Here is a 13,350-nt window from a genome sequence, read left to right on the forward strand (position 1 = left end):
TAAAAATATAAATTTTTAATTTAAAGAAAAGGCCCACTGAGTAGTTTATTGTAACTAAAATGTTGCTGTACTAGCTAATTTCCTAAGCAGCTTAAACATCAAAGCATCCAAAAGAACTATGTTCTTGTTACTTTTATGCTTGTGTAACATTTTCGCTAAATACAGTCAATAAGAATGAGGACGATATAAAGAAAGCCTAGTCTTTGCCAGTAACATAAGTGTAGTCCAGTTTTTCTTTTCGACTGACTAGAGAAATATAAACGGTAAATCTTAATTCTGTTACATATTCTGTTGTTGTATATAACAGGAAGCTTTCAGGCATTTGTTGTTTGTAAATACTTCATCTTTATTGCTCTTACCAATGAACAGCTATTAAATATTCATTACATAGTATCAACAGTAATAGTATTGATTTCTAAAATATTAGTATGTTTCATCATTGTGTATCTCTCATACCTTTATAATCCATCTCAGTGTTACCCTAGACTAAACTCCCAACTTCCAGAAATGGCACCAACAAACAATAGGGGAGAAGGTAGGAAGAGCTGAGAGTTGTCTGAGCTCAGGGCAGTAGAGGTTAGAACTGTCATAGAACTTGATACATGTTACCCTGTGGCTTATGGCCTGGCCCAGCAGGCCTGGTTGACACCCTCTCTGGCTCAACCAGTAAGGCTTAGCATTTTTTCTTACTGTTCTCTACATCGAGAGACATTAGTCATCCCATGAGGATGCATCACTGTTGTTTTACAAACCAGCATTGGCAGAAAAAAGAACTTTAATCTTTTGAATACATCTACTCTAACATTTTCATCTCTGTACCTGCAATATCCTTGTAGGTTGCCTTTCAAGGAAGTGTATCAAGAGAAAGAGAAGGCATGGAGGAGAAAGGCAGCATGGGTGAATAAAGATGCATTATTTCCAGATGCTCAGTGGCACTGCCTGTGTTTGTTATGCAGTGTTCGCTAAAGGATTTAAGGATGAAGCATAGGAATCTGCTGTGTAAAACTAATTCCCTGACTTTTCCTAATGGTGTATAAATTTCTCATTCCCTAAGGCACAGTATTATTTCCAGAGTTTTCTTTGGTTTTCATAACTAGTTTATCTGAGTTCTGTCCTCAGAATATAGTAAATGAAAGAAATGAAATGAATCTACAAAAATGCTTTTTAAAATCTCCTCAAAAAATTATTTACACATAAAATAATTAAATATTTTGGCTCTTATGCAACCTATTGGTTAAAGTACATCTTTAATGTACAACTATAACTAAGTTATAACTAATTGTATCCTTGTATTTCAAAGACAGGTACTTGTCTGGCTCCTCTCACCCCAAAGGAATGACTACAAAGTAAAGGAAATTGGTTTTAAAAAAAAGCTTGAGATTTCAGAGAAAGGAACATTTACATAATAGCATATCTCAGCCTATTTCTTGAAATGTATTGTTTCTCTTGCTTTCCTTTTTTTTTTTTTTTTTTGCATGTATCTAGTGTTAAGAAAATATAGTGTGGCAGCTGTTTGTGTACAGAATAACACCACAATGGATGGGTAAAATCTCACTTGCTAAGAACCTAAGTACTTACCTATTTTAATGTTGTACAACCTCACCACCTGTGCAAGGGCAGGCCTCATTTTTAAGAGTCTGATCATGTGTATGGAAGTAATTGTATCAACGGTTCAGGAAATTCAAATGGCCTCTTCTTCATTCTCCTTTGAATGGGTCAGTGGTGTAAGGGCATTACTGACAGAAGCAGAAGGTGATTTTATTTCAAGAGTTATTGATTCATGCTTCCCTGTTTTATTTCAGGTGGATCATCCATGCCATGGAGTACGAACTTCAGATCCGTGGTGGAGACAAGCCAGCCTTGGACTTGTATCAGCTATCACCTAGTGAAGTTAAACAGCTTCTGCTGGATATTCTGCAGCCTCAACAGAATGGAAGGTAATGAGGGCCCCTTGTTACCTACATGATACTCTGGATTTACAATAACTTCATAATGTTTAGCTTGATATATCTATGAAATTGATAAGATATTAATAAGAAATAAAATGCAACAGAGTATCAGAGGCCACCCCACTAGATAGAAAGTGTAAATAGAAAAACCAATCAAAATGTCTCTCTTCAATTATTATTTTGCACTGATTTTAATTTTATACTTTTTTTCCAATGTAGTGTATAAGCATTTCTTCATTTTTATTATTCTGTGCAAAATGTAACACCTCATACCACTTTCTGAAGTCAGTTTCCTTTTCTGAACCTTTGTGGCACTCACCATCTCCTCCCAGCATTTTGGCAGATAGGATTGGGTTTGGTAACGTTATTTAAATATGTTGCCTGTGGCTTTGTCTCCCTAAATAGACTTCAGTGCTAAACCCTTTCCTAGACTTGTGCTAAGCCTACACTAAGAACAAAACAAATACTTATGGATTGTGTTGACTTGAAGAACTTTTTCATTACAGAAATAGCTTTAATGTAAGTATTTAGGAAAGTATTTATTGAGTATGTTTGTGCCTGGCATTTACCAAACTGGTATAGTTATATGCCTAGAAAAATCTGTCTAGGCCTTTTACAAAAGCTGTCTTTCACAAAAGTAGATTTGAATAAATGGAAAGGCATCCTTGTTCTTAAATAGGAACATTCATGTTATAAAGATGTCAGTTGTAAATATAATTCAATTCCAATAACATTTCAACAAGCTCTTTTTATGAGGTTAAGACAAGTTAATACAAAACTCCATATGGAAAGACCAAACATATAAGAATAATCAGAAAAACACGAAAGAACGACTTGCCCTGCTAGACATTAAAACATACTATAAAGCCTCTGTAATTAAAACAGTGTGATATTGGTACACAACAGACAGAAGAGTTGAACAGAATATAAAGTCCAGAAATAGACCCCCAAGTATATATGGAAATTTAATGTGTGACAAAGGCCAAGGATGGACTTTTTAAATAGTCATGAGACAACTGGATAGCCATTTGCAAAAAGATAAAATCACACCTGTAGTTTATACCACACATAAGAATACACTCCAAATAGATTAGAAATCTAAATGTAAAAAATGAAATAATGCAAAACAAGAAGACATGATGAAATTCCTTTTTACCCTTAGTATGGGAAAGACCTTCTAATAATGGCTCAACCAAAGGACAACAAAAGAAAAAGTTAATAAGACTATGTGAAAATTAAAAACAGCACTTTGTATGGCAAAAAGTAGACAACCAATGTCAAAAGACAACTGAGAAACTGGAACAAAACATATGCCACAAAGAGCTTATAACCAAGAATTCTTAAAAATTGAGGGAAAGACAACCAAAATCCCAGTGGAAAATAGGAAGAAACATTCTTACATACCCATGAGTCTATGCTGATACAAACAGACAAATGGGAGTGAAGAGACCCTTTCTTATAATAGAATTCCAATAAGTGTAGATAGGATGACAGAAATAGACAAATACAACAGTTATTGTTGCTGGCAAAAACCATCATTGCATGGAAGTATGATGAAAAATGGAGAGTTTCATCATTCCAATGTGTTTCCACTCAAGATACTTACTAATTGTAAAGGAGAAAATAGTGACTTTACAGTGGAGAAACCCAGCTGACTCTACCTTAACCAAAAGATTAAGGTGAGCATCGCCAGTAATAAGACACATGAACATCATATAACCCCTGATATGATGCATTGAAAGGGGTATGATGGGCCAGGCGTGGTGGCTTAAGCTTGTGATCCTAGCATTTTGGGAGGCTGGGGCAGGAGGGTCCTTTGAGCCCACAAGTTTGAGACTAGCCTGGGCAACATTCCAAGACCCCATCTCTATAAAAATAAGTAAATAAATAAGAAAAGTGCACAACATCACTTCTAGATACTCTTGCCAAAAATGCATGTCAGTCCATTCATCAGTAAACATCAGACCAACCCAAACTGAGGTACATCTTACAAAATAACTGACATTTCTAAAGTGTCAAAGTTATGAAAGAATAAAGGACAACCAAGAAACTGCTAGAGGAACCTCAGGAAACATGGAAACTAAACACCAATCCTGGATTGGATTCTGGACCAAAACAAGAATATTAGTGGTAAAATTGACAAAATGAATTAGATCCATAGATTAATTAATAGTATTGTATCATTGTTTACTTCCTGGTTTTATACTATGGTTATGTAAGATAACAAGAGTAGGGGAAGGCCAGGCACGATGGCTCACGCCTGTGATCCCAACAATTTGGGAGGCTGAGGCAGGCAGATTGCTTGAGCCCAGGAATTTGAGACCAGCTTGGGCAACGCGGCAAGACCCCATCTCTACAAAAAACACAAAAATTAGCCAGGTGTGGCAACATGCACCTGTAGTTCCAGCTACTCAGGAGGCTGACATGGGAGGATCACCTGAGACCAGTAAGTTGAGGCTGCAGAGAGTCGAGATCACACCACTGCACTCCAGCCTCAGTGATAGAGACCCTGTCTCCAAAAAAAAAAAAAAAGGAGAAGGGAAGTTAAGTAAAGAGTATACAGGAACTCTATGGTTTATATTCATGACTTTTCTGTAAGTCTGAAATTTTTCAAAATGAAAAGAAAAAATGAAAGGATCTTTCAAAATAATTTTCTACCTCCATTGTGAGTATTCTCCCATTTCTACTTTTTCTGTTGTCCTACCAAGTATCTCCTTTTTAAAATATTAATCATAACTTCATATAACTCCAAAAAAAAATCTTTTAATTGCCAAACAAAGGGAACGAGGTGAAAATAAAATGCAGGCAGTGGGGTATCCAGTTACCTAAAGTAAAACATCACCAAGGAACCCTTTGAGCTTTGTCACTTTGGTGAAACACTAAAACCAGCAATACAAGGCTGTGCCTATTAAAAGAAATTTTATGTATCCAAAAATGGATGCCCGTCTTACCTATGTAGGGATAAATTTCCATTGGTCCTCTTTTTCCAGAGCAAAAATGTTTTTTTCTGTTTACTGTATCCTGCATAGCTATTGTCGTACCTAGAAATAGTGTTGGTCATGACATATTTCTCTTGTAATTGAGTATACATTTCACTCTGCTGTCTTTTAAAATACTAAGTGTAAAAAACGTGTATCTGGGCTGTGTGCTGTGGTTCACGCCTATAATCCCAGCACTTTGGGAGGCCAAGGCAGGAGGATTACTTGATGCCAGGAGCTCAAGACCATCCTGGACAACATAGCCAGACCCTGTCTCAACAAAAAAATTAAAAAGTAACCAGACATGGTAGTGCATGCCTGTAATCTTAGCCACTGGAAAGGCTGAGGTGAGAGGATCGCTTGAGCCCAGGAGTTAGAGTTTGCAGCGAGCTATGATTGAGCCATTGCACTCCAGCCTGGGTGACACAGCAAGACCTTGTCTCATAAATAAATAAATAAATAAATAAATAAATAAATAAATAAATAAATGTATCTGTCCTTTCTTCAGCTTTTGCAAGAATATGTTACTTTGTCACTGTGTGTTCTTTTCAAATTATTCAAATTCTGCATTTTTAGCAGTTTGTGAATGATGTATTATATCTTTAAGATTTAATACTTAAATGCTTAATCCATGAAAATAAAAGATCTAAAATTTTGGTGTATCACTACATTCTGTTATTATAATGTAAGATTTTACATCTTTTTTCAGCAAGAGAACTTTAGCTATGTTTAAATGGCAAACTTCTATAAAGTTTAAAATAAGGTAATTTTATTCTATATAAAATGCTTTTTTGAACATCAGTTATTCATTCACTTTTTAATTGTTTACTAAGCACCTTTCTGGGAGAGGTGTATAGGAGTGATCAAATTATATGATTTCCATGCCTTCATGGAGCTTACATTTTATTATATGTGAAAACAACATAAAGTTATTATGAAATTCACAGCTGCTGCATTTTTAAAGGGAGCTGCTTTGTATATTTGAAAATCATTTGAGCATGTACTGAGCAATTCATAGCTTACTTAGAGAATAACATTTTGTCTATTAAATTTTTTAGAATCTTAGAGACTTCCTCCTGTCCTGCCAGCCCTGTTTTCATTATGAAATATTTACTAGCCTGTAACACACGAAGATATGCATCATTGATGGGCTTTGGCTTTCATTGCTTACCCTATCGGAACAATTAGTTCATATTGAAAGCCCTGGTTTCCACCAGAACAAGCTTGTTCTTCAACTCTGGGACATTTGCCTTTTGTTACAGATGTTGGCTGAACAGGCGTCAGATCGATGGGTCTTTGAATAGAACTCCCACCGGGTTTTATGACCGAGTGTGGCAGATCCTGGAGCGCACGCCCAATGGCATCATTGTCGCTGGGAAGCATTTGCCTCAGGTAAAGCCCCACCATGTTCACATAAAGAAAGGGGATTTTGCAAAGGATAGTGAATCCTTTCCTCCTGCCCTGCAAATAACTTTTCTCCTTTTCAGCGTTCTAAGAGTTTTTTCAAAGAAGGGATGAAATACTAGAAAATAAGTCTAATCAATTGGATTGAAAATTGTTTTCCCCAATCTAAGTTACTTTTATTTTTCAAATTTAGTGTCCCTGTAGGCAGAAAAGGCTCACTTTACCAATGGATATATTGCTGAAAGTTGTATTTAATAAAAAAAATTATTGGTATTGTCATATTTTAGATATTTTGAGGATATTCCCTTTTAAAAAACCACGTGGCCAAACCTCTTGCTGAGCAAGCTGTCCTTCCTTTGTTCACTTACCAGCTTAGAGTTTCCTATATTGGCTTTACCTCAAGCGTGGGTATCCCTTCACTACCCCAAGTGGTGGTGGGTCAGTGCTGGGGGGCCTCACAAACAGTAAAGCATGCATTGGAAAGACAGAACCAGAGCAGACCTAAGAAACAGTGGAGCCTAGTAGTGTTGTGGATGAGGAAATCACCACTTAGGAATTGTGTTGAATGTGAAAAATGCAGTAACTTTTTAGGTCATTGGACAGATAATCACTTATTTTATTCCAAATGTACCTTACCTGTGGTCCAAGTGAGTTAGTGCCCTCTCCTTCTGATGGTTTCCCATGTGATGTACACTGGCCTGCTTCCTTGATATGATTATTTAATCCTGGCATCTAAGTCTTCTACTTAATACACAAAAGAGAGGGATTAGCCTTTTGGAAATAGAGTACTGTAATTGTTTTTAGTGTTGAAATCTCAACCAAATAAATTTTGATGTAGCTCTTTATACAAATAAAGTATTCTCAAAGGCACAGACCCACACTCATTTTGCTTGTGTCTACCTAAGAGTGTCTCTGGAAGGACCCATAGGAAATTGCTAGTATTTTTTTCTTAGTCTTTGGTAAAAGGAACTGTGTGACTGGGAGGACGGTGTGGGCTCTTCCCTGGAACCCTTTTAAACCTTTCAAAGTTTGAATGCTGTGAATATATTACTTATTCAAAAAAATGCATAAAAATTTTAAAAAAGTATTCTTTATACTGTTCACAGACTGCAAGTAGTTTCATTTGACTGTCAGTGCAGGGCCCAACCTTCTCCTGGGTGCCCTATGATTACTGTTCAGGAGCAGCACCATCTCTTGAAAGCAGAGAGCAGCGCCTCGTTGCTGGAGTTCGAACCCTCTAGCAAGGCCTTCTCTCTGCCTACCTGGGCAGTGCATGCTCACAATCACTTGTTAGCTTCTTTCTCAGCCCCCACTAATACTTACCAGATTTTCATTTAATTGTCTGGCAGCCTGGGCCACTTAACATGTAGTATTCTTGCTTTGCTAATATCCTCTCTTTGCTAAAAATAACAATAATGACAATAAATACATGTTAAGTATTTTTATGCACCAAGCACTTTTCTAAGTGCTCATTTAATCCATTAGACAATCTTTTGAGGCAGATGCTTTGTTATTAGTATTCCAGTTTGACAGAAGAGGACACTGAAACACAGCTAAATGATTTTCTTCAGGTCACACTTGTAGTAAGTAGCTGCCCCAGGGTGTGACCCCTGGCAGTGTAGCTGCTGAGCCTTTTCTCTTCTGTGCTACACTACTTACCCTAAGTCCTTTCAGAAGAGTAGGAAATAAGGCAAGCTTGGTATCTCTTCTCTAGTTACACAGTAGCTAGGTTGACTTTTTAAATGAGATCTATTAAGAAGAAATTAATGTGAAACCAAGAAAGGGTCTTCCTTTCCTTCTGTAACCCCATTAAGCCCATAGCTAGAGATCGAGCCAGTTATAACTATGTTTAGCAATGGGACTTTGTTTTCCCCAAATTAGGTACTACCTGTAAACATTAATAATAAGTTGGATTATATTGACTATGAAATACAATAGTTAGTTGTATTGAATATCTATTGAATATAGGACTAAGGCATTATTATACCAGGCTGAACAATTTTGCTGTCACTTGATTGAAAGAGAACATTGGGTCCCATTTTGAGTGGTAAGCAGATAAACATGGTTCTGAACCTGATTGAGTTCACTGTAAATTATCATTGAGGTGAAAACAAGTATGTCTCATCATCTCTGCCTCTCTGGTAATGATCTAGTGACCCCATCTGCTTTCCACCATATAAGCCTAATGTTCAGAGCCTTCCCTTCCATCCTCTGAGGAATATTCCCCATGCCCAGATTTGGATTTGAATTTTAGTTTATTTTCTGCTTTCATTTGGATTGTTAAAAATGAATGGAAAACTACACAATGTTCTTGTTTTAAATGAAAGATAAAGGGCAGAGTAGAAGAAACTCTTTTAGCTTCGCTTTTTTCCTGTTTCCTTCCCAGTTCTGCACATAATATTGTTTTTGCTTGTTTGTATGCATTTTTACGCTGCGAGCTCAGAAAGGAGCTACCACAGAAATGATGTAAATTCAATAGCAAGTGACTTCTGTGCAGGAGCCTGACAGCAAGCCTAACTTCTCATGTAAATTCTGAAAGCAATATGTACACTATTTGTTGTCTCAGTGTTTGGCTATTCCTTTTGTGTATTGAAGTGGTCTTCTAATATAGTCCTTTTTCTCAAAAACATTAATATAGTGAAGGTAACTACTAAAAATGGAAGGTTTAACTTATCACAATAGTCAGCTGGTTGGCTTTAGTAGTTTGACATATATAAAATCCAGTTGTGTAGCTGAAAATGCTCCCCAAGGTTTTATAAAAACTGAAAACTATTAATGATTAGAAAATGAAATTCTTCTGTTAAATGAGAACCAGAGCATAACAGTTCAGCATGTTAATGTGGAGTTATTTTTTTCAGCAACCAACCCTGTCAGATATGACCATGTATGAGATGAATTTCTCTCTCCTTGTTGAAGACACGTTGGGAAATATTGACCAGCCACAGTACAGACAGATCGTTGTAGAGGTGAGTAGTAAGAAATGAAGATTGCTGAAGAAATGCTTTCTCTCTGCTCCCTGAAAACTAGTATAAGGGAAACTGCCTATGAGACCCAGAATCCTATTCTTTCCAGAACACTCATCTTTCCTATGAGACACAGAACCCTATTCTTTCCGGAACCCTGATCTTTCCCAGCCGAGTCCTCAAGAAGATGGCCACCCCTGACCCAAGGCAAGGCACATGAGCAATTCAGACACCTCAGGCTCCTCCAGTAAGGGAGAACCGACCCCTGTTTTTCAGCCACACACTCACCCCTCAGCATCAAGTGTATCAGCAACATCATAAAAGTACAGGAAGTGACCTTTTTCTATCCACTTTGTTTTCATTTTTGTTTTCTATTCACAGAAATAATGCACAACTATTGTAGAAAGTTTCAGCAGTTTAGAAAATTATAGAAAATAACATAAAAGTTTACCCCACACTCACTAGCAAGAGATCATTGCTGTTCATATTTTGAGGAACATCTTTCTAGACATCTCCATATGAAGAGAAGACATGTCATTGCATGCTGTATCTCAGTCCTGTATAAAGTTACATGTAAAATTAATAGAACACATGTGCCCTCTTGTCACGTTAAACATCACCCCAAATACATAGAGAAGCCACCAGTTGATGGGTTAATATTTAGCTCATCTGCACTTTGTCTCTTTTCCCAGGAGTGTAGCCCTCCAATTTTTGTGTTTCTCAAGGGTAGATAATATGTCTTCTTGCTACAGAAGCTCTGTGTGACCGCCAACCTGGACATGGCACCTCCTAAAATCTAGCATGTCTGGAGCTGCAGTCAGAGCTGAGTAGATTCAGCCTCCTCTTTGATGTCCCAGGATATGGAACAGTATTAGCCAGTCATTTTCACAGCATGAGGCGGAATGGATTGGGAAAAGATGGGGTTATTAGATGGGTGAATGCCTTCCATGTCTAGTACCCAGCATCTGGGACATACAGTGGACATAGGGATCCTTCTTGTTGACCACAGTGAGGTCATTCCCTCTGCAGAAGACATTTTCCTTTAGACCTACAGCAAAACTTCATATTCTCATGGCTAAAGCCCTGCCCTAAGGTTTCCCACATTATGACCCCTGGATTTTACTGTGTTTCCTTTGGTTCTTTCAGTTTCTGTTTTGGAAGCATCTAGATAAAATACAGTCAGTAAGAATCCCAAATTGGGAATTATGAGGTGTGTTTCCTGTTCAGTGTACAAATTAGGAGCCATAAACATCATCAGAGAGCCTTTACCAATTATTGCATATGCAGATACTATTTTTGTTTATAGGAATTTGGCATCTAAAATGAACATTACCACTTAGGATGGGTGTATGTGATGGCCAAGCAATAGGGTGATTCATTAAACTAAGATAGTTTATACAGACGAAATAGGACTCTTGTCACAGGGGTCACAGTTAAATGTATTTTTTTAAAACATGGCCATCCCTTGAGAAACTACTGTGGCATCACAGACTTATATTCACTTGGGCCCTGGGCTCCAGGTCATTTGATCCTGAACCTAGGTCCAGAGTCTCCATTGAACACACCTGGCTTCTCTGGCTTTGGTCTCTGACCCTTCTCTCCACAGACAATGTTTTGGTGTCTTGCCAACAAGGATTGACACCCAAAGGCCCAGAAAGAGTTCAGACACTTTGGGTGAATAGGGTATCATGTATTATGTACACGATGGGTTAGGAAAGTCATTTTTCTAAGTTAATGGTTTTATTTAACTGACTAAAAAACACTTCTAGGAATATACACAATGAAAAAATAAAAGGTGCACTTTTCAAACAGAACTTACGCAGATAACTTGCAAAATTAGGAAGCTTCCTTCCATAGGTGATCCTTGAGCCTCTCATCATACAGAACATCCTTTGGATCACCCATCCTTCTGATGAAAGAGTGAAAACATGTCACTATTATGGTTCATATAATTGGCTTTCAATGTCTGTCTCTCCTAGTTACTTATGGTTGTATCCATTGTACTGGAAAGAAACCCCGAGCTAGAATTTCAAGACAAAGTAGATCTAGACAGACTGGTCAAAGAAGCATTTAATGAATTTCAAAAAGATCAGAGTCGGCTAAAGGAAATTGAAAAACAAGTAAGTAAACAGCGTTGTTGTTGTTGTTGTTGTTGTTGTTGTTGTTTTGTAGAATTTTTTCATTGTCTCAATTCTTTAAAATATCCCTAATGTATTTTCATTTACTTTATAAAACAGATTCACAGGTGCAAAATAGGTATCTGAGGGGCAGTCTGCCTTTTTTGAGGAATTAATGTTACTTTTTAGTTAATTATAGTCAATTCAGCTGTGAAGTTCTAACAAAAAAGAAATCTAGAAAGAGATAAATTTCCTTTATATGGTTAGTGTAAAAATGTTTTATCAGAGAGGAAGCATGGACTCCAGAAGGCTATAAAATTAAATTCTGGGGACAATAAGAATGCAGTGACAGGCTACATTGCTGCTGTATACTGCCTAATATAGGCCCTTCCAGGTTCTCTGTTTAATATTTTATGTTCAACTGTAAAGAGATTCTCTAAGTAAATAAAAATTATCAACGAAGGAGAGAATACTGAAAATGTCTTTGTTTTATATGCGCCTCAGGAAAATGAAAGAAAAGCTCAGGAATCTCATATTTTCCATAGGGAAATCTTTATGTGAATTTATTTTTCCCCCTAAGATGACACTGATTTTACCTGTCAACTCTTTACAAACAGAAGATCAAATGCCTTGCTTACTGTTTTCCTTTGTAGGATGACATGACTTCCTTTTACAACACTCCTCCCCTGGGAAAAAGAGGAACATGCAGCTATTTGACAAAGGCGGTGATGAATCTGCTGCTGGAAGGAGAAGTCAAGCCAAACAATGATGATCCGTGTCTCATTAGCTAGTGGGGAAGGTGTAGGAAGCTCTGTTGAGACATATGTTCTGAAGTGTGTTGTGTTTCGTGTTCAAGCTTAATCAAGGCAGCCATTAATGTACAAACTGAGCGTGCTGGGGAGCTGATTGCCACATCCTTGGCAGCTTTGTGGACCTCTTGCATGTCATAGCCAATTTAATGGTAATGGTAAATGCTTTTAATCAAACATGAAAAAGTTCTCATGATTATGCCAGCTACAATAGTAATCCTCACTAAGTGATAAAAATAGTTTATGAATTGAAAATTTGCCACTACAGGTTTTTGATCAAATAGTTCATCAAAATGAATCTTTGCTCTTTGGAATGAATTATTGCCATACTGCCATTAAAATAAATTTGCCAACTAGTAATGCATACTGGAATTCAAAAGATATTGAAAGAATGGTGAACTTCTCTTAGTGGTATTGTCATGCTAAAAGATGTTAATATACATCATAAAAGCAAAGTCAGCCAGCTGATATTTTGGTTCTCAAAAACTGCATTATTAATAATATTTTAGTATACAGAGATATTCTACAATTTTTACATTGTAAACATGACTATGGTTTTGTATTTGCTAAATATAGGGGTTGGACTAAAATATAATAAATCTGTACCTTATCAAACATTTTCTTTGAGCTCCTGCTAAAAATAGGACATGTCTATGATTGTTCAGAAATATGTTAAATTTAACCTCAGCATGGTAGCTCACACCTGAAATCCCAGCACTTTGGGAGACTGAGGCAGGTGGATCACTTGAGGTCAGGAGTTCGAGACTAGCCTGGCCAACACGGTGAAAACGCCATCTCTACTAAAAATACAAAAATTACCCAGGCATGGTTGTGCATGCCTTTAAACCCAGCTACTGAGGGGGCTGAGGCATGAGAATTGCTTGAACCAGGAGATGGAGGTTGCAGTGAGCTGAAATCATGCCACTGCACACCAGTCTGGGTGACAGAGCAAGACTAAATCTCAAAAAAAAAAAAAAAAGAAAAAGAAATATGTTAAATTTAAGGACTGTTAATCTACTTTGTACTAGTAAAAACAACATTAAGAGTCATTAAATTTTATTTCTGAATTAATGAACGTATCTGGACACATTCTTTGCTCCTAGGTTCACAAGATTGAGCTTAAAACTCCT

The 13,350-nt window shown here is 37.0% G+C and overlaps 1 protein-coding gene across 1 annotated transcript in view; it reads left to right on the forward strand.

Moving 5' to 3' along the window:
- PHKB (phosphorylase kinase, beta) overlaps positions 1-12,847 on the forward strand; it is a 126,423-nt gene extending 113,576 nt beyond the window's left edge. The window contains exons 21-25 of the mRNA XM_011989147.1: positions 1,803-1,937; positions 6,190-6,319; positions 9,190-9,297; positions 11,274-11,414; positions 12,065-12,847. Coding sequence (XP_011844537.1) covers positions 1,803-1,937; positions 6,190-6,319; positions 9,190-9,297; positions 11,274-11,414; positions 12,065-12,202 — 652 coding nt within the window. The 3' untranslated portion in view covers positions 12,203-12,847. The remainder of the gene's footprint in view (positions 1-1,802; positions 1,938-6,189; positions 6,320-9,189; positions 9,298-11,273; positions 11,415-12,064) is intronic.
- Positions 12,848-13,350: the final 503 nt, after the last annotated feature.

The sequence above is a fragment of the Mandrillus leucophaeus genome, unplaced genomic scaffold (genome assembly GCF_000951045.1).
Source record: "Mandrillus leucophaeus isolate KB7577 unplaced genomic scaffold, Mleu.le_1.0 Scaffold348, whole genome shotgun sequence".
NCBI lineage: Eukaryota > Metazoa > Chordata > Mammalia > Primates > Cercopithecidae > Mandrillus > Mandrillus leucophaeus.